The sequence below is a fragment of the Artemia sp. Qi Xiang Cuo genome, chromosome 6 (genome assembly GCF_049724085.1).
Source record: "Artemia sp. Qi Xiang Cuo chromosome 6, ASM4972408v1, whole genome shotgun sequence".
NCBI lineage: Eukaryota > Metazoa > Arthropoda > Branchiopoda > Anostraca > Artemiidae > Artemia > Artemia sp. Qi Xiang Cuo.
The window spans coordinates 47,147,753-47,169,299 of NC_142799.1; the positions used below are offsets into that span (position 1 = coordinate 47,147,753).

At 34.8% G+C, this 21,547-nt stretch overlaps 1 protein-coding gene across 1 annotated transcript in view; it reads left to right on the forward strand.

Annotated features, from left to right (window-relative positions):
- The window catches only part of LOC148951294 (E3 ubiquitin-protein ligase HERC2-like), a 299,149-nt gene that overhangs the window by 99,536 nt on the left and 178,066 nt on the right, over positions 1 to 21,547 (forward strand). The window contains 6 exon segments of the mRNA XM_089091055.1: positions 2,906 to 3,214; positions 4,960 to 5,093; positions 8,012 to 8,224; positions 11,933 to 12,045; positions 14,158 to 14,538; positions 18,069 to 18,433. Of these exon segments, the coding sequence (XP_088947181.1) occupies positions 2,906 to 3,214; positions 4,960 to 5,093; positions 8,012 to 8,224; positions 11,933 to 12,045; positions 14,158 to 14,538; positions 18,069 to 18,433 (1,515 nt within the window).

The following is a 21,547-nucleotide window of genomic DNA, read 5'->3' on the forward strand; positions in this document are numbered from 1 at the left end:
TTGTTTTACCTCATTCAAGTAAAATAATTCGTAATTGAAATATTTTAATTGATAATGTTTTAAAAGGGAAGATCGTCATCTTGGTTCTCAATGAAAGCTGATACTGTAGGCTAATGAAAATAAAAGATGAATATAAGAACTGCAATAGTAAAACATAATTGCAGCAAAATTAAATCGTAGCCAACGATGCGTAAGCTAAATACATAAACAAATGGAAAGTGATGCCTAATAGAATAAAGATCTTTACACACAAAAAAAGATCAGTCGATAAAAAAAAAAGAAGCAAGAGACAGGACAGAAAAAGCAGAGAATGACATCCCTACTAGATTATAATTCAATCACAAAACTAAAACTATTATAAATCTATTATTCACAAGTACCCATATCCTCATAAAGAATGATTATTATCAAGACGCACCTTTTCATTGGAGAATGATTGTTTAAATTAGGGGTTATTTCACCCAAATGATTTTATTTTCACCATAAATATATTTTTTTTTTCGAGGGGGGGGGGTTGTTTTAAACGTTTTAGTTTGGGTCCACGTTCATAAAAAATTTCTATTCCTGAAAAATTGAGGGTTGGAGGGGATATTGGCCCAGGAGCTTCTATTTTGGGCTCTTCTCATGAAAACTGATAGTACGTTATGAAAGATTTCAACAGGATTTAACATGTCAAAGCGTGATTTTTTTTTGATTTTTTTTTATCACAAAATCAAACATCAAAGATTTTCAATATTAAGATCAAAGGACCCGAAGTGTCAAAGGCTCTTTGCCCTTTCTTCTGGAACCCCATCGCCATTCTTGTTTATGGTATTTAAGGTTTTTGAGGCTGATTGAAAATAGGAAACAATATGCATACCGTATATCTTTCTACTGAATATATATAAGAGGCTAAAACTGAAATTTAGGCGTTCAAAATCAAAACGCATCAAGTATGCATTTGAGAAGAGCCACACTCCTTCAAACACCCTCTTTCTCATTTTGCACGTACAGGCATGTCTTACATTTTTCAACTCAAGATTATTCAGAGATTAATCCTTTTATTTAATGCGTCTACACTTCTTCGTAAAAAAATAAAAAAAAAACAATAAATAATAAAAAACAAAAAAAATCTGAGAATAATATCGTAACCTAGAAGTATATAATCATATATTTGACGAATGGAGCTTGATTTCCATTGAAGAGCCCTTGGGCCTTTAATTCCTCCAATACCACCTGTCTTTGACCCCGGCTTTATTTGTGAAGAAATACTGTACCTCTTTGGATTCATGATTGTTCAAAAATTATTTGAGGAATGGTCCTAAATGATGGAGTTTTAATCATTAACAGTCATTGAGATTCCCATGTGACTCTCATTAAAAAAACATAAAAAAAAAAACGCAAGTTCGTTTTTAAAGAACTGTATTATATTGCAGCTGAAGTTGGTATATACTATATTATGTTAACATATGCTAACACTACTTCAATTCAAAGCGACTGTAAATTAAGAAAATAAATTTCATGAAAAGTAAAGGCTGAATTCAAAATTTAAACGACCTGCAATTTACTTTTATGAAACGAACCTTTAAATGAAGAGAAATCAAAATAGTATTGAAGCTAAACATCGAGCTTTAAAGGTGCTGCTGCACCGTAAACACTCGAAATACTAAAGTGTCATGAACTTTACTGTAAACGAATATTTTTTTTTAGGTTCAATTTTATTTTTTTCTTTTAAAGTTACAAATTGAATACTGCTCGAAGTTACGGGGATTATTTTTCTTATAGTAGGATATTTGTAACTATAAATTCAGTTTTCTTATTCAACATTTTCATAAATACTTTCTTCCTTTAAATCCACTCCTTTCAAATATCTGGAAAATCCCTTGGCTAATAAACTCCAGTTTAATCTACTTAATACTCTAGCTTCTGGGGGGGGGGGTGGTAAAAACTCCAACAGCACACCTACGCGTGGTAAACTTTATTGGTATAAAATATTTATTATAATTCATTTAGTTATATTATTTTGAAAAGACCATATTTTTGTCATTGTTTTCTTATTTTTAAATCAAATCCTTTCAAATGTGTAGACAAAACAATTGGCTAGACCTAACTTTCTGTTTGAGCAATTTATTTGGTTTCAAGTATAGCTCGAACGATACTCTAGTCTCTTGGGGTGACTTAGAGGGTTTAAAGGGCTACAACCGTCTTTATTCGTTGCAGTTCATGCTCGTTTTTGTCAGGCGTCATTGTTCCTTTTATTATGTTTGTTTTATTTTTTTTTCTATGTTTATTCGTTTTAGGTTTCAGATAAATGATTTCAATTAGTTTTACTCGTTGCTTGGTTTTATTGGAAAGACTTAGATTTCTAAAATTTGATTTCTTTTTTGAAAAGAAGGTTTTGTTTTGGTCGTATTCACATTTGTTTTTCTTTATTTCGATTTATTTTATAAAATGTACGGTTTATTTGTCTAATTTAGTGTCCTTGCTCTAGGGAAATCATCTATCTTATCACCACTGAAGGCGCTCGTTTTTACCTTTCAACCTTTTTTTTTTATTATTATTTTTTTTAAGGCTGTCTTGGAATTTAAATCTGATACCATTCGCGATTCAAGGCTACCTGGTATTATTATTGAGCGTTGGAAGGGTGTTGGGCTGTTCTTCGATTTTTTCCTGCTTATAAAAAGGCATTAGAGCTTACAGCTTGAGATCAAATTGATTCTTGCCTTACTTTGGGTTGCCATCCTTTCTGTTTGACAACCCATTGAAAAACACAATTTCAAGGGAGACAAATTGTTCTTAACTAAGTTTTTGTTGCCTATAATAGTACTGTTTCTTCTAGATTTTCTATTTTTCAGGGAAGAAATTTTCATTGTGCATATATCTATGGCAGTTGGCTCAATTGTTTTATAATTATTATTTTTATTAGAGTGAAAGCTGTTTTCCTTTTATTGACGACGGCTTAGACAGTCATTTATCAGAACTCAGCGATCGAGATGCCATTGACACAAAAGACGAAGATAAGGATGCATCTTCGTCTGATCACCTAGATCTAGTCCCGATAGAGGATGGCAATGAAGCTGAAAGTCAACCTCTAGCTGATACGGCTGTAGTCGCCATACTCCCATCCACTAAGACCAACATAGATCTGGATTCAGACCTGATGACTGAAATCGTGGATTTTGCCATTTGTGGTGACATTAATGCGATCGATGTTAAATCTGCTTTGCTTAGTCAGGTATGTACTATATTCAAGTACGTTTATAATGACGTTTCACTTATCTTTACCGTTCTTACTTCCGTCCGCTAGTGGACGTCGTTAAATAGATTACTGTTCTTCATGTTTTCTTCCATCATGTCTCATTGGACGAGACTAGAAGGTATTTTTCTTTATAAATTTGAAATGTTTTCTTCCTTGAAAAGACATATGATCGCTACTAAAAAAGAAAAATAACTGACACCAATATGTTTTTGTAGGAATTTCTAGTTGCAGGGCTTATATTTAAAATGTACAGCATAGAAACTAGAAAGAATACAAAACCATTGCGCGTCAGGTCGATGCTTAAGGATTGGAGAACTCTCAGGCAAATAAAAAGCAAGTCGTGTCTATATGAGTAATGGCCAATGCTGTTGTAGCTCTAGCAAGAAGTTAATGGCGGTAGTGCAAATGAGAGTGTATGTTGGATGGTTCTAGGCGTTTACCCCCCCCCCCCCGGGTGATTACCCCCCCACGGAAAATACCCCCCCCCCCCAGTGGAAAATAAGGCTTTCCAAATTTAAGAATTTTATTTGAGTTATTTCTAATTTCTAATCTAATTTTAGTACCAAAGTTCGTTCCCCCTACGGAAATTAAAAAAAACTCAAATAAAATTTTCAAATTTGAAAAGCCTTATTTACCACGGGAGGGTATTTACCGGGGACGTATTTTCCGCGAGGGGGGGGGGGGTGGTATTTTCCGGGGGGGGGGGGTTAAACGCCGGCCCCATGTTGGATATATTTTGATATTCTGCGTAATTTTCAATGCGAGGAGTTGTTATACAGCAAGGCAACCAGATTGTTTTATTAGATTCGAAATGGTAGTTCAGTGTTTCCTTGATTATTTATGTATTCCCATATAATTTGAAGTGACATTTTTTGGCTTGGAATAGAATAAAACTTCAGTTAACCAAAAAGAGGAATTAGCTGTCATGTCGCTTCCATGACGGCACTTATGCCCGGTAAATCCTTTGTCCTAGATGTGTCCTTCTTGAATTATCTGAACAGGGATAATTCCAAATCTCTATATGAGATAACAATCGGATAGCACGGCCTAGTATTGTCTATACCTGTGGTTCCAAACCGATTTTGGTCCATGCCCCACCTAGGCATTTCTAAAATCCTGATACCCCTCTCGTGATATTTATATATTATTATTCAAAATTTTAGGTGTATTCACCTGAAGGAAGTTTGAAAGGCCATTACCTTGGTATCTTTGTATCTTGGAACATGTTTTACTTGGTAGAAGCTACACTACATTTTATGCAATGTATAACGTCAATGTAATTCTATCATGTATCTTTTTCGCTCTTTAAATGCATTTGAATATGACGTCGTTCAACATCAAAGTTTTTTTTTCAAAATTGAGACTCTAAATTATAGTGAGCAGAAGGGTGCACGTCCTACCCATAACCTACCAAAATATTGCCATGCCCCACTGGTGAAGCCTGCGCCCCACTTTGGGAATAACAGGTCTATAAACCATAGTCATTTAGGAGTACGCAGGTATTTGGCCTGCGCACTCCTACTTTGTTTTCTTTTTAATTTTCCTCTTGATTTCAGAATGAACTTAAATATAAATCGTTAAAACGAAGAATTTAATAAAATAAAGAAGAAGTTGAAACCAATTCAGGCCACAATGGGATATATTGACATAAAACCTAGCTACACCAGAAATATTGCTAGTTGTCAGCAATGACTTTTCTTATTTAGCTATTTTACTTATAGTCGGAAGATACCAAAGTTCGTCAGGCTGGCTATGATCTTATGCTGGATCTCTTTAACTTTGATTTTCCTCTAAGTATACTCTATCATTTGTTGGTTGGCTGGTTAGATTGTTTTCAATCATCATCAATCGATTGGTAAGTCTTTTTTTTTCTGCGTTGTGTTTATGTTTAATACTACATAAAGATGAGCTACGTGTCATCCTAACAATTTTTTCCCATACTATCTGGTTTCTTACTATTCAGACGAGAATAATAGATGACGGGATTTTTTTTTTTTTTTTTTTTTTTTTTTTTTTTTTTTAATGAAATTTTTCTGACTACATAAATCACCCTATTTTAAGATTATTCTTAAATTGAAGCTATTTTTAAGACATATTAGGCTGGTACGGAAAGAATTGCTGTTAGTTTCGTAGTTTTTGGTTTTATAATTTATAATGTCTAAATTGGAATTATCCAGTATCCTTTTTCCAATTTTGTTTTTACGAGAAAGTTTTGGCGATACAGGAATGTATGAACAGTCCGTAGTATATATATCAGGCCTGTAAAAGTAGAAATCAAGACAAAACTTTATCGTTCGAACCTTTTTAAATTTGATCAAAGCTTTTTTTTTATTATTCTGCAGTTTCTAAATTAGATATCAGAATTTACCGACATATTTAAAAAAACATGCGTCATTTTGATAAATTAAAAAAAAAAGAATTCTCATGGAAAGTATTTAGTAAACTTAAGTCTTGTGACGAGTTGAAATTAGCTCGTATGAGATGTGAAGCCAACAAAGAGTGAATATAGAAATGAAACGTAATGGTTTAGTAGACAAATAACAAAAAATCTTACTAGCAACAAGTGCGACTCTGCTTCCCGTCAAACAGCCTGAAAGGTTGTTGTGCCAAATGCTCTTTACTTAGAACCTAATATGCTAAAGTGAGCTTAAATTTAAAGCTCACTTTAGCAAATTTGATTTTCTACTAATTTTAACATCACTTATATAAAAGGAAGAAAGTTAAATTAAATGAATTACATGTTAGACTGCCAACACTAAATTGACCTTTACGAATTTTCGAATACCAAAAAAAAAGAATAAATATTCGAATGTTGAAAAAACAAAACTTAGTGTCGTGCAGGTTCGAAAGTTATTAGACTAAATTTTATTGGATTTGTGTAGTGTTTCGTCACCATATCAGAGTTGCCCAGAACTTTTACAAAGTGAAAAATATGGCTCCTTGGATGTGATGTCTTAACGTTTTTTTATTTTACTGTATAGCCTTTCCTCATTTCTTTATGTTTTTCGGTTTATGTTCCAGATGTTTGGCCTACTTTTTCTTTTTTCCATCAAACGAAGCTTTTTGACGCGAAGCTTAAATTATTGGGCCCTTTTTACTGTATTTTTCGTCGTTTTAGAAATTTTATCTGTTATTTATAAATCTGTATATTTAAATTTTATTCTAAACCCCTAAACACCATGGTAGCAATCAAGTGCAAATTTAAAATATCGACTAAATATTTTTTTTTTTATTTGGACTTAATTTGATTACAATATTAGCCTCATATTTATAATCAGCCAGCTAAGAGACCTTAAATATCAATTTTGGCCAAATTAAACATCATTTGAGAAAAATGAACTGAGGAAAATACACTCACTGTGTGTTTTATTTAGGACAGTCATGCTGCAATTGTAATGATTAATAATATTAAAATTAGTTTTAAAAGACCTATTCCTAATAACCTCTGAAAAACAACGGGTCGATAGAGAGGACACTTGTCTTCATGTTTGAGGTCGAAAGGGCGGGGTCGAGGGCCCTTGAATTGTCAGAAGTATATAATTGATGCTTTTTTTTCATTCGCGTCAGACATTTAAATTCAATACTTGTAACTTCAGATATGTTGTCAGGGAATCGAAAGACGTTTAGAAATTTTATATGTGAGATTTAAGGGGCTTGGGGTTGTTAGGGGGGGGGGGGGGTTCCGACACAATGCCTTTTTGCCTTTTTTTTTTAATGTGCATCTCGCTTGTTATGATTTTGGACCTTTTATTTTCGAGATATAGCCTCAGGTTTGTAGTCAGCAGGCACAGGAACTTTTAAGTAGTGTTTTGGTGAAAGAAACGAAATGGAGGCATGGGCCTGGGCCTATGGTCTTCATTTGAGCCCTTCAATCATTAAGATCGAAAATCTTAGTATAATGATACAAAAAGGACATAAAAAGGATAAAAAGGACTTTGTATAACAATGAGAAAAGGACAGTTATCTTATCCAATGGTTTTACCTCCATCTGTTTTAAATGAGAAAGAAGGGGGGGGGGGCCCGTTTATTAGACATATTATTCTTATTTATGTCAATGGTATTGCGTTGACTATGCTTTTAATTTTGGGCAGGCTCTCCTTCATTGGTTTTGTAAATACCATTTGGTAGTTTCCATTGGGCAGTGATTTTGGCATGATATATTTACTAATGTAATATTCAAACATGTCTCTAGCATAAAAGATCACGATATAACCTAATAAATCTTTTCTTCACGTTTAAACCGTTTTTTACAGATAAAGTGTTATGCCTTGTTATTCTAAAATACATTTTAAATTTTACTGATGAATTACTCTAGCGAGTACCCATTTTGACATTTATTTGAAGTTGTATTGTCATTCCGTATAATCCATTGCTGTCGATATTGGTAGTATCTTTCATAAACGATATAATGCAGTGCATGTTTATCATTGTAAAGATTCAGTTTGCCATAGCATTTAAAAGCGGCTTGTTCTTCATCCCAATTCCAAAAGAAATAATTTGCCAAATAAATTAATTTCTAAGGGGGCAGTAATAACTAATAATAAGGTCATAATGGATGAATTTTGCTCTTACTTTGCATCCATAGGGAAATCAATTTCTGAAAATATTTTGATTAGTGCTTATTCTGCCAGTGAATTTAAAAAAATACATTAGTCCTTCGTCAGTAAATACATGGAATACTTGCTTGACTATTGTTGAATTGGGTTCAATATAAGATATCTTTGAATATTTTAACTCGGGTAAAACCTGGATAATTCCTCAATATTTTTCAAGTGAATTGCTCCCTGAATGTACTAAAGATGTTGAACTGGCTTCCCCACAAGATAAAGCTGCCCTTGTATCTTCAGCCGGTCTTCTTCGAGAGTGGGCTCTGGAGAGAATGACCTCCGTATGTCACGAAGCAGAAATTCATATTAATGGAAAAGGACACAGTAAAAGCATAATTGTTCAAGAAAACGGATCTTTCTTTCAGTTTCCCCAATTCAGGTGAGTTCGCTAATGTAATATACATAACTTGAACCTCCCATTTGCTTATTTTTCAATTTTGTTCGGCGTATTCTCAACCCTGTCCTCGTTTTATCGCTTTATTCCACACTGTGTGTGTCCAGGTTATGAAATAGCATATCTACAATGTTTCAAAATTAGCTTGCCAGATGCAGTTTAAACTTTCAAGTACTGTCTGGGAAAGGAAGGGGAAGAGGGGAGTAAGTGGATGCCGAATCTTGGATTGGGAGAGGGGAAAAGGGTTAAATTATTTTGTCTCTAGTCCATCTAAATGTTTTTGCACAATAATCTGGATAATAGAACTTATAATCAATGTACCGTAAAGTAGTATAATAAATAGAAAGACACTGTGTGTCGTCAGATTATCAAAATAGCGTATATGCAATTGTTTAGGAACGGATTGGTGTACTAAGTTGAAACTTACAAGGAGAGTTATGGGAGGGGTTATCAAGGAGATGTTTGGTTATTGACTTGGGAGGGGGGGGGGGGTAGACCGAATTCAACAGACACAATATGTATCAAGTTTATTAAAATACCATTTCCTGTTAAAATAGAGTATATCTTTGGAACGGATTGGGGTATTAAGTTGTGACTTTTAGTGAGAGTTATGGTTTTGGGGGGTGTCAATCTGATTGTTCAACTATGACGGGGGGGAGAGGACAGACCTAAATCAAAAGACTATGTGCGTCCAGGTTATCTAAATACGATGTTTTATCGCTAGCATTCGTAAGGTTCTATGTTCTATTACTAGTCACAAGTAATGTTCTATCCCTCGTTTAAGAAGAAGACTAGTGTTGTTCAGCTGGATTAAAAACTAAAGACATGATCAGGAGATAAATTAATACCCCTACTTCTTTTTGCCCCATTGAAAAAAATGGCTACAACCACACCAGACTCACTAAGTTGGTTGATAGAACCAGTTTAATATTATCCCCTTTTGTTTTTTGTTAAAAATTTATTCAAAGTGCAGTTAAAATTCTCCGAAAACATTTTATCTGTTTCGTTCCCACCAGGTAATAGATGTTTTGTAAAGTTTATGCCTCTTACTAATAATAATTCATGATATTTTCCGTGATTCAAGACTTACGAGGATTAGTACGACTAACAATTCGCTGTAGCACAGAACCGCATGAGGCAAGCACAGCTATGCACGCTCCGCTTGCATTTCAATCTATTTAAAGCCTCCCTCTGAAAGACCCTTATAAGAAGTTTGCATTTTCCTTAAATGGTTCCTTGCTCCGTGTTCCTTGCTCCCACCCCAGTTGAATACGACGTGCTTACGAGGATTAATCCCCTTTTATCCTTTTTCAAATACTCCATACCAGAATATAGCCTACCTTAACATACCACTGGCCCATTTTATCCGAAAAAGAAGAAAATTATTAAAACAAAAGTCCAGTGCATTTCACTCAATCTAACTTCATAGTTGGTAAACATTTTAAATCAGTACAAGAGTGATTTGACTTCTGAATGGTTCATGCACTCGAAAAAACCCTAATACAGCCGGGAGGCTACTTACAACCTATCTAGTTGGTTCTTCAACAGCTCAAATAGATCTGTAGTGAATGAACATTGACTATATGAGGATTGGGCAACTTTAATAGTTCCAAAGTAAAAACTTACCTACGATTACTAATTCCACCGTCAGACTTTCAAACACGATATCCACATATGCCCTAAGATAACTTTTTACACTAAATTGTATAGCTAAGCAGGTATTGTTAAAGTTTTTAAGACTGTAGCATGCTATTTATTACCGTATATCATGTTGTTCATTACTTTTTCAATGAAGAAGGCTCAATTTCCCGTACCAGTAAGACAAGTAAGAGTCGTTCCACTGCGTAAGGGTGAAAATAAGCAAGAAAATATTAATTGGGTATCAATATCTCTATTGTTTTCCTGATTTAGTAGTAAAATCGTTTTGGGTGGTAATTCTCATTGGTATGGGAGTAATTGTGAACATGAAAATTACATTATGTGTATAGAACGTTAAGGGTCAATCAAGTGCTATGACTTAGCCTTAAATGCAGTTCATACTGAGCCACTTGTGATTCATTAGACTTCAACGAAGCCTCATCACTGGCTCCAAAGTACTGCAGCAGAGGTAACGTCTTCTCATGCGATAGCTAAGGATGCCTGCAATATCCTCAGATTCAGGTCACAAATGTTAAATAAATTTAACTTGTTTTGTTTCTGAGCGTTCCTTTAGAACCAGTTGCACTACAATGGGTGTTGACAAAGCTACTCTACTCACCTGAAGCATTAAAACAAAGTCGATGTTTTCCTATTCAGGAGCTAACGAATATTTGGCCATACTCACCTTATGGTTCTACTTACTTATTAAAGTTTGCCAATTAGGCTTGTGAGTGTTTCTTTAGAGATAGTTACGGTGTACAGAATGTCGAGGAAGCCTCTCTATTTGTCCTAAATCACCGGAAAACGGTTAGGTAATTCCGTATAGGAGCCAGACGACTAACCGTTTTATGCGAAAACACCTCAATCTCCTTAAGAAATTAATACGATACCCTATGAGTGGCCATGTAAAGTTCGTAAGGTTGCAACCTTCAAATTGTAACTTAATTATTTCCCTATTCTTTTTTTTCGACTTAGGGTCCTTTTGCGTCCTTATCCATAGACCTTTAGCTTTTGTATGTTGCTAGTCTATGTTTTGAAAAACTGTTTTTGAAGACTAAGAACTCTTAGAGCTACTAATTTAAAATAGCATAGAAAAGTTTTATCGTTGTAGAACTGGCTGCATGGTAAAAGTTGTTACTCGTTTCTTGTAACTCGTTCGCCCATTGGAGGATATTCGAAGATTAAATATGTTAAAGGAAAAACCTAATGTTCAGGTGCAGCTCTCGCCGACCAGGCAAAGGTAAGGTAAAGAATAAGGTATTGGACCTTACAGTCCCTACCCGCGGTGCTGATCTCCGTTTCATGGCCCTTCAGCCAGGAAGCGCAATAGGGGGTGGGGGGCCAGCCATCCTGTGCTTTCGTCCTTTTTACCTTTCCCAGGTTTCTTCTAGTACCCATTTAGAGCTGGCTCGACTCTGGCTGAGCTTACAGTCACGCTTTTGACCCCCGTTCCAAACCAAATAACCAGCGACATCAGGACTCGAACCCCTATCCCCACGGACAAAGGATTTCAAATCTAGCGTGGAAACTCAGCAGGAAAACTTGAAAGTTGACTTTTCTTGAGTTTCCGAAATTAAAAGGCTATGTGGTAAGTATAAGTGGAAATGACTCCAATTCTAGCTTCTAAACAAATAGAATATATATTTTCTCCTTGTTGTGCTGCCAAAATTAGTACAATTGATTAGTAAATCTTCTAAGGAAGTGTATTCTAATGAATACCTACTTGACATGTTTTTCACAAATTTTAGATCTTATCCAGCTGAGGTTCGAATTTTTGTTTTGTCAAGAAATTATCCACGCATTGTTTTATTTCTCTGAGACAAAAAAAAATGTAGGCCTGTAGCATACTTAGCGCGGCAGCAGCCTTTATTGTAAGTTTTTTTTAAGAAGTGGGCTTGTCGCTACGGATTTTTTCCCATTGGTGTTTTTTTTCTGTTTATCTTGTTTTAACTGTTGTTTTATAAATTTTAGATTAGCGAAATTTATGTTGTGTAAAATTGAACATTTTGTGTGTTGCCAGAGTCCATGTTAGTTTTTTTGTATTTTCCTTTCTAGGATGTTATTGCTTTTGATGAATATGTCTGCTGGTCTCATGACGCACCAAGAACTAACATTAACCTTGGCCTCTGGGATTTCCGGTGTTATGGAATCGCTTCTCCGTCTTGCTGGTTCGTTTTCTATTTCTTTCTTTCTTCCGAAAAGGTTGTTAAAAAATCTAATGCTAGGGAAGAAAACTTATGGGAAAAGATGAAATATGGTAATGGATTAAGATCAAAGAATTGTAGCAGTAATAACTTTCAGAAATCCTGCTTGAAAAATGTGGTGTGGGACCAAAGTGACCAATATCACAGATCATTCTAACTAAAAAGATTAACGTCATAATTTTCTGGCCAAAAAAGAAACCAACCAATTCTTCTGTCATTTCATATTCTTGTTTGTTGTTTCCAGTGCACTATGTTTAAATTTAATTGAAGAATTGATTCGTTCAGAGACCATTTTTGATAGTCCATTTAAGGAACAATAGTGAAAACGCGAAAAGACTCTTCGCTGTTTTTATTTAACGCACCAACTGTTTGACGGAAAAAAAAATGCCATAACTTATGGGTGAATATCAAGTATGAAGAACGTCTAGTGTATTAAAGAATAAATTTAGTCAAATTAACTTGCAAAAAATTGCTTTGTGACAAAATGATGACAAATAGCTTTTTGACGTTGTTTGCTATTATGCTTAATCCTTATTTCCAGGGTATTTTCTCGTGAATTTACCAAGCTAAGTGTCAATCATGTTCTTTTACCCCAAAGCCTCAACAAACATTATCAGAGAACTTGGTCAAATTTTGTTCTGAAAAATTCAATCAAGTAACTTAAAATGTACATTTTGTTAAGTTCAATGGAAACTCTGACTTGGTATTTAAGTTATCAGGATATCATCTATTATGTCAGGCTTGAGAAAGGATTCGAATTTCGTAGCACGTATTTCCTAGCATTGTTATATGGCTGTAATTTATTATTACTGAGGTAATAAGAAATTGGCTGTCTCAATAGTTTTAGTATTTATTTTCTACCCTGCGTTCTAATTTTATTTATTATTTTTATATTATTCTTTATTTATTTCCTCTTCTATGTCAAGAGAATCGGTAAGAAATAATCTTGTAAATGCCTAATTTATAGTTTACTTCGATGAAAGATAATCTATTGTTCTAAAATGACGAAAATATGTGGATTCGTGCTATTAACTTATGCCTCAAGGTTAGAAATCAATCCCTTTCGTAACCATGGCCGGTTAATTGGACAAACTAGAAAACCTGATCTCATGTCTCATGGTCTATTCTCCTGATTTTGGGCTAAACCCTAATGGTGCAATTATCTTAATATACATTTGACTTTTATCTTGAGAGCCCGTGAAATTCAATCCGTGAAATTCAATTTTTGCAGGAAAATATGGCTTCTGAAAAACCAGGTAAAAAAAAAAAGTATCTGCTTTACGAAGGGAAAAGGGAGTCGTAAAAATCATAGTATTGTAATGCAGGTCATTCGTGATAAATAACTTCTTCTTTTTTTTATTACAATCGTAACTTTGGTTGTTTCCATCTCCCTGTGTCGAAATTATGCGTCATGAATCACGTAATTTTATCGAACTCATTCAAAAAAAAAGATGAAATGGGTGTGCTCCTAAAAATCTTCAGATCAATCTTGTTAATTTTTTGTCACCTAAGTACTCAGAACTTTCACTGTAAAAAATGTGTTTCTTCGCCTGTATTTGAATTATAATTTGTTAGTTAAAAAATGTGTCATCTACCAAACAGTGGGTCGTATGTTTACAGAAAGAAGAAGTATTATATTGCTTATTCAGTGACAATAAATTGTAACTTGTGGGTAGATGTTAACAAGTAAACACAACATATAGCTCAAATTTTATCTTAAAAAGATAATGATAAAATAGAAGTTACATGTTAATAGTATTCAACACCCAAAATCTAAAATAAATAACTAGACAAAAAGTTAGTGGTGACACAATTTAGGCTATTGGAGCTTTGAAATTTAATGTATACAAAATCACAAAATGTTTACGCAGGAAAAAGTACTACAGAACAGGTTGAATGACACAAAAATTGGAAAATCAAAGCAGGTGATAACATAAAAAAGCGTAATATTGTTCAAAATTAAAAAAACAAAAGGTATTCATTTAAAAAAAAAGTTAGTGTCAAACGCATTCAACAACCCAAAACTAAAATACTAAGTAGACGAGTTAGTTACTGACACAGTTTATACTTTTGTAGCTTCGGAACCCACAGACTCGACACCAGCACCAAGTGTATCAGGAGGACCGGATGCTGTCCTTGCAATTTATGATTGTGACTTAAATCGTAGTAGACCGGACTCCCTTCCGTTATCCGGTCCTGAACTAGCAGCACGACTCAAAGTTGGAACGAAAGTCGTCCGTGGAGTTGACTGGAAATGGGGTGAGCAAGATGGAACTCCTCCTGGCGAAGGTCGGGTGATCGGGGAAGTTGGAGATGATGGATGGGTTCGCGTTCAATGGGATGCTGGAGGAACCAATTCATACAGAATGGGGAAAGAGGGGAAATACGACCTGAAACTGGCAGAACCACCAACACCAGACGATGTATTATCCGCCACTGAGTCTGTTATCGATGAGCGTAAGTATTTTTGCTACTTCTATGTTTTTCTTACTTTGGCTCTAATATAAATTTCCGCTGACTTTCCGCCGTTTTCAGAGCAACCGCGTTTTTAACGATAACTTGGCTACTCTTGTGAAAATTTTACTTTAAGTAGCATTGCGTCTACTTTAGTTGCAACTTCCACCACAACTTTCATACCTGCAATTTACAATAGTTACAATTAAACGTAATCTTTTTTTTATTTTATTTTAGAAACTATTTTAGCAAGTGTTTGTAGTTCTGTAAATAGTCCATCAGATTATCTATTCCTTTTTAAATATTTTACTGTATTTTGCTGGTTGACATTATGACAAAATGAAGACAACAGTTTTATTTCTCCTTTTTCGCCATAATTGACACTGTTGCCAATTTTTTCGTGCTTGTTCTATGGCCTCTATTTTGCGCTTTTTTGTAATTTTTAATAAAGAGTTGATTAAAAATTAAATCACTCCTCTTTCAATTTATATACCTGACGATTGAAAAAATTTCGATTTTCTAATGATTATAATTGACCATATTCTAGTTCAGCTCCAACATACGGATTAATTCTTATTGGTCCCCGGTTTCCTCTTTGTCATACAAATTTTGTCTTGTGAGTAGTTTAAGTGTTTCCGATATAATTTCAAAGTGAGGGACACGGGATAAGATAATCTTATGTGTGATTTAGGCGTGTTTGTCACTATCGTCTTATCGGAAATTCTCGTTGATTATAATTTTTTCTTTTTGTGTTTTTTTTCTTTTTGTTTCTTGACCCTTATCCTCTCTTTGTATGTTTGGGTTGTAAATAAATAAATTGACTAGTTCTAAATTCACGACACTAAAGACAAATTATAGGATTAAAACTTTTACGATTAGCTCTTCTTTAAGGAATGAACCTGTTTCCCTTCATTTGCCCGAGAGTGTAAAAAATTATTTTTGAAATTTCTGTAACTTTGGATCAGTTTTTCTAACTATTTTTTTCTTTTTTTTTAACTATTTTGTTGTTTTATTTTAGTATAGAAATATGTTTGAAGAAGGATAATATTTTTTTTTGGTTCGATTCTTTGGATTCCGTCTTTGTGAATGATTTTACGTTCTTAGCAAAGGGATTTCATTTTGTGGAAAAATCCATTGTCGCAAAATCATTCGGTTCAAAACGTGGGCTTGATATGGACAAAGAGGTTGTCGCAAAATTATTTAATAGTGTTTTTTTTCATAGTAATAAAATATTGGACACGTTTTGGGCGTGTATTTGTGGGTAGTGGATTTAAGTTTTTTTTTGCAGGGTACTTCTTAAGAGTATTTTTTCACAGCATTGCTCTTGATAATAGTTTCCAACGCCACCAATCATGACCTCATGAAAATTTCCACTGAGTGGGGGATCAAGCACAATTTTGTTGCTGTAGTAACTGATAATGGAGCAAATTTAGGTTGGGCCGTAAAGGATGCTGCATCCCAAGTAGGTAAAGGATTGACACATGTTTCGTGTTTTGCACATACTCTAAATTTGATTGTGGGGGTGCTATTAATGATACTGTTGAATTGTTGCCTCTTGTCCAAAAGGCTAGAAATTGTCAGCTTTTTCAGACATAGTGTTGTAGCTACCAACAAGTTGCACCAGGTTCAAATCTCTACTGACAATGTTTGCACTAGATGGAATTTGCTTCTCACTATGTAGTGTGGTCTACAAGATTTGAAAGAGTTGGTAACAAGTTCGCTTGCACTTCTCGGTAAAGTGGACCTCATACTTACTGATAGTGAGTAGAGTGTAATTTCAAACGTGATTGCGGTGCTTACACCCATTGAAGAGGCAACTATTGAGCTCTCTTCAAAAAGCTTTCCCTCCATCTCAAAACTCCTGCCTTTGTCTATGATTTTTAAACGCCACCTTGTTCAGTTAGATTTTGGTGAGTTCTCATATGTGCCTGATGACCCTTGAAAGCCTTTGCTTAATAAAATGCATTCAAGGTTTATAAGTCTTGGTCAAGTCACACCCGTCGCATTTGCCACATATCTTGACCTGCGTTCCGAGAAAATGTATGTTTCACCTGACGATCTTCTACAAATTGAGAGCAAAATTGCAAACGAGATAGACCCGGTCTTGCTGGCTGCTGAATCTTGATCAGAAGATAAGAGTACCATCGCAGTCCCTGTGATGCAGTCATATCAGAATCAAGCCAGTTTAGGGGGTTCACACGATGAAGTCCTTATAGTCAATGCAGGACATGCTTGGACAGCAGCCGAATATATCATGGCTCTCCAAACTGTCAATAGGGAGCCAATAGTTTCAAGAGAAACTTGTCCACTCAAGTGGTTGAAGTCTCGTGCTATGGGGTCCCAAAAATACCTGTACGAAGGTGCAATGGAATTCATGTCTGTGCCCGCTACCAGTGTCCCTTCTGAAAGAGTATTTTTCAAGGCTGGTCAGATAATTGTAAACGGTGGAACTGACTCTCGGGGAAAAACATTGACATGGTGCTGTTTTTGAATAGCCAGTAGTTTGTTTTTCTCTTTTCCTGAGCCCGAATAATTCCAAATTTGGATTTTTATTATATTTATTTATGTAATCGAAGTTTATTTTTACTGTTTGATTTTATATTATTTGAATTTTGAAAAAAAAAGCTATACAAAATACCCTTTATTTACCATTTGTGTTACTGAACTTCGGCAAATCCATGAGATAGCAAAATACTGATCCGAAATATCGATATATCGAATATCGAAAGTGAAGATATCGATGTATCGGTTAATCAAATATCATCCAATACTAGTATGAACATATGTGTTTTTACTCCAGTTTTAATTTTACTATTTAAACCCACCAAAAACAAAAAAGTAAATAGCGGAGTACAACAAATAGAGAGAAAAGACAGTGGAACAGAGGCAGTTTATTATTGCTGATATCCGAAAGCTTTCTGCTTGGCACGGCAAATTTGCAAAAAAAAAATCATTAAGTCGGGATTTTTGACAATATATTCCTATTACGATCCCATGGAAGCAGAAAAAAAGGAACGCCACAGAATGTCGTACTACCATGAAAAGTGCCAAAAACCACAAGTTCAATTTATTTTTAGCTATCCAGTGATACAAATTACACATCCGGCTTTTGCAATTTACCCCGTTAATTCAATTAATTAACTAACCGCATTGAATCTGGACGAAAGTATTTTATTTTCTGGGATACGTTTGGGCATTGGGTAATGACAGGTTTTCTTTGGAATCTGGTATCTACCGAATATCAGAGATAGCTTATTTAGCCATAGGAAACTGATAATCATCAGACTGATTATAATCAGTAATAACTACAAGCGGTTCTCCTTCAGTTCTATTGAGGCTATGGGTGCTATTGATCCATCATTATAAGCTAATTCATGAATTGTCTCAAACAAGCAATTTGTTTCATTCATTTGAACTGTACTGGTAGTCGATTGTTTCCATATCGTTGGAAGGTAAGTTTTCGTTTGAAAGCATATCTATATGTGTATTTTTGGACCTTGTTTGTTAATTCATTGTTTTTTCTGTTTTTGTAGATGAAATTTCTCAGGATATTGACTGGAACAATCCATGCTCGCTTCTTCGACACTGTGCATCATCTTCCCTGCTTACTCTATCATTGATGGTTGCGGAAAAATCGCCATACCTCTCAGATACGTCTTTAAGAATCATGTCATCCTACTTGCGACAAAATATCATGAAGGAGCTCGGGGTTTCAGTTGATAGGACAGCAACAGATATATTTGACAAATCCTTGACGCAGAGTTCAAATCTTGGATTTGTTCGTGGGATCACTGTTGAGCCTGCTTTTTGTCGTGCGTTCACAACTGAACCTTGGATGTCTCTTTTCTATTCAGTCTTAGAACCAAAGATGGGAGATATACGTGAAACAGTTAAGCAGGTAAGATTAGAATATGTATAGAGTGCTTTTTCACTCAGGCAAGGGATGACATTATCAGAATAGCATCTAATTAAAACATTTTGATTCTTAAAAACGTCTAAATTGTGTTTCCCGCTAAGGAAGGCATTGGCTTGAGCCGTACTGCTGTTAGATTCTCATAACAACTTTTGAGAGTGTGAAGCTTATTTGTGAGGACGCCACCAGTTATATAAATTTTGTGTATGCCTCTATGCACCAAAAAGGGATTTTTCACCTTGGGGTAATGCTTAAAAATCGAATAGACAGCGTTGCAATAGATTTCTGGGATATAAAGCATAATTTTGGTATATTGCCTCTTTGCAAGAAAATACCCATGTTTATACTTCACTTATGCTAAACGTGCAAGTAAAATTGGCGAAATTTGACTATTCTTTATGTATTTATTTATCTTATCCTTCTTCAAAGCGTTTTAGCTGTAATTACTCCTTGTTTTTTTTTTTATAATAGGAATATCTTGGGTTTCATGCCCCCCTTCCCCTTCTTCTTAATTTTATTCCCGATCAGTAGAATATTCAGACGTCCTGTGTGTCCTCGGTAACTTTATATTATTTAATAGAGACAAAATCTATTTTAAATTCTAAATAGAGAAAAATTATAATTGCAAAAAAAAATATATATTTTTCGAAACAGCTGAACGGTTGCAGTTTCTTATCGTTGATGTCCAAAAGCTTTCTGCTTTGCGTGTTTCAACAAAAACATTTTCATCCCTAATTTTGACATTGTCTTCTGGTTAGGCTCCTATTAAGGGAGAAATTAAAGTAATTTCCAGTACCAAAAATACGAAATACGTATTTCAGAATTTGTAGACAAGATATATTCTGATCAGATACAACGCTATAGCGCTGCCTATTGTAAAGGCCATAAGTCCTAAACGATTTATTATTTGCTTTTTGTTTTTTTTTTCCTGAGGCACTTCATATGGAAGGGGTGGTCGTATAAACTTCGGAGGGGGTTCATTCGATTGGAAATCGGAAATTTTAGTGCCCTTTCTGAGAATCAAAAGTGATCGGAGGACAACTACCCCCCCCCCTCTCCCCACGGCCTCTTTTCCCCATATGCATCTGAGCAAAATTTTGAGATAGCAATTTTGTTCAAAATTTCCAAAGATCGGTTAACAGAAACTCATGGGGTCTTATAGCACAAACTATGGGTCCAAGGTTGAAAAAAAAAACAAAGCCCCCAGGGCAGCTACTGTAAGTTATGGAAGATGTCAAGTCAAGTTCTTTAATGATCAATAAAAAGTTTTCACAAAACTATCAAATTAATGATCCTCAGTGAGAACACTGTCCATTGTTAACATATTATGTTTTATGGACGGGGTGGTCGTATAGACTTGGGAGAAGGCCCATTCGATTTCAAATAGAAAGTTGTAGTTTCCTTTTTAAGAGTCAAGAGTGATGGGATGGTAACCAGCCCGCCGGCCCCCCCCCCCAAACCCTCTATTCTTCAAATGCTTCCGATAAAAAAATTTGAGAGCCATTATGTTCAAAATAGTACAATTGTCAAATAACTATCCCCCAAGGAGGTTTCATAACCTCCCCCAGCCCTCGGGGCAAGGGCTATAAGCTATGCTAGATGCCCATTGTTAATATATAAGGTCTTTATGGAAGAGGTGATCATACAAACTTTTGAAATGGCTCATTTGATTGGAAATAGAATGTTCTAGTGTCCTTTTTAAGATTCGAAAGTCATCGGAGGGTAACCAGCCCCTCCCCCCTCCCCTCTCACGGTTTTTTTCCCAAATACATCCGATCAAAATCTGAGAATCTGATCAAAATCGAAAATTCAAATAACTATAACTCAGGGGTTGGCAAATCCCCACAGCCCCCGGGGCAATGGATGTAAGTTATTCAAGTTGCCCATTGTTAACATTTAAGGTTTTCTTGGAAGGGCTGGTTGTATTAATTTTGGATGGGGCTCATTCGATTGGAAATTGAAAGTTCCAGCTCCTTTTTTAAGAGTCAAAAGGGATCAAAGACCAACCCCTCTACCATATTTTCTCCAAATACATCCGGTCAAAACTTCAAGATAAGCTTTTTGTTCAAAATAGTGCAAAGGTGAAATAACTATGCATCCGGGTTTGAACCCCACCCCCAGCCCCCGGGGCAAGGGCTTTCAGTTATGCAAGCTTCTTATTGTTACTTTGATTTACTGATTTACGGGGCAAGGGCTGTAAGTTATGCAAGTTGCTTATTGTTAATTTGATACTTTCTTTACTTTGATGCTTTGTTACTTTTCTACTAGTTTTGATACTTTGATGAAATCATAATGTTGAATAAAAAAAAATGATTTGAAATGGGGAATGTTGAAAAAATTGAAACTTTGGCAATTAAAAACGAACAGAAATAAATTAAAAAAAAACTTCCCGAAAAAGAAGCTTTCAAAGAAAAGTAAAAGCCTTATTAAACTTGAGATCAGCTGGAATAATGTCCTATAATTATTCAAACTCAAAGCGACCAGAAATTACTATCAACGAATAAATGAAACCCAAAACGAACAGAAATTAATTAACAATCATAACCAAACAAAAAAAACAATTACATAAACAAATGTAAATGAATAAATAAATCTAAAAATTAGTAAAACTTAAGTTGAATATGCAAGTCAAGCTTAAGACGAACAAAAATCAGTACACAAGAGTTTGGCTACTGCCCCTTCTCAAACTGTAAAAGTCTATAGCCTACTGCGTCATTTGTGCTTTAATAACAACTATATGTATCTAGAATAGTCTTGGAAAGAACTAATAAAAACTGAATCTCTTATATATAATGATATTTATTGCTGAAAGCTCATCAGTTAAAGATTTTGTTTTACTGTAATTTTTGTCTTTATTTTCAATGTTGTAATAAGTACAATAGAACATATTTGTAATATAATTCGTTTTCAGTAAAGCGCCAATTACGCAGTGAACTTTTGACTTTTGCAGTTTGGGAAGGAGGCAGTAGCCAAACTCTTGTCTACTGATTTTTGTTCGTTTTAAGCTTGATATGCATATTCAATTTAAGTTTTACTCGTTTTAAGATTTGTTTATCCATTTATATTAGTACCTGTTGTATATCTGTTTGCTGTGATTGA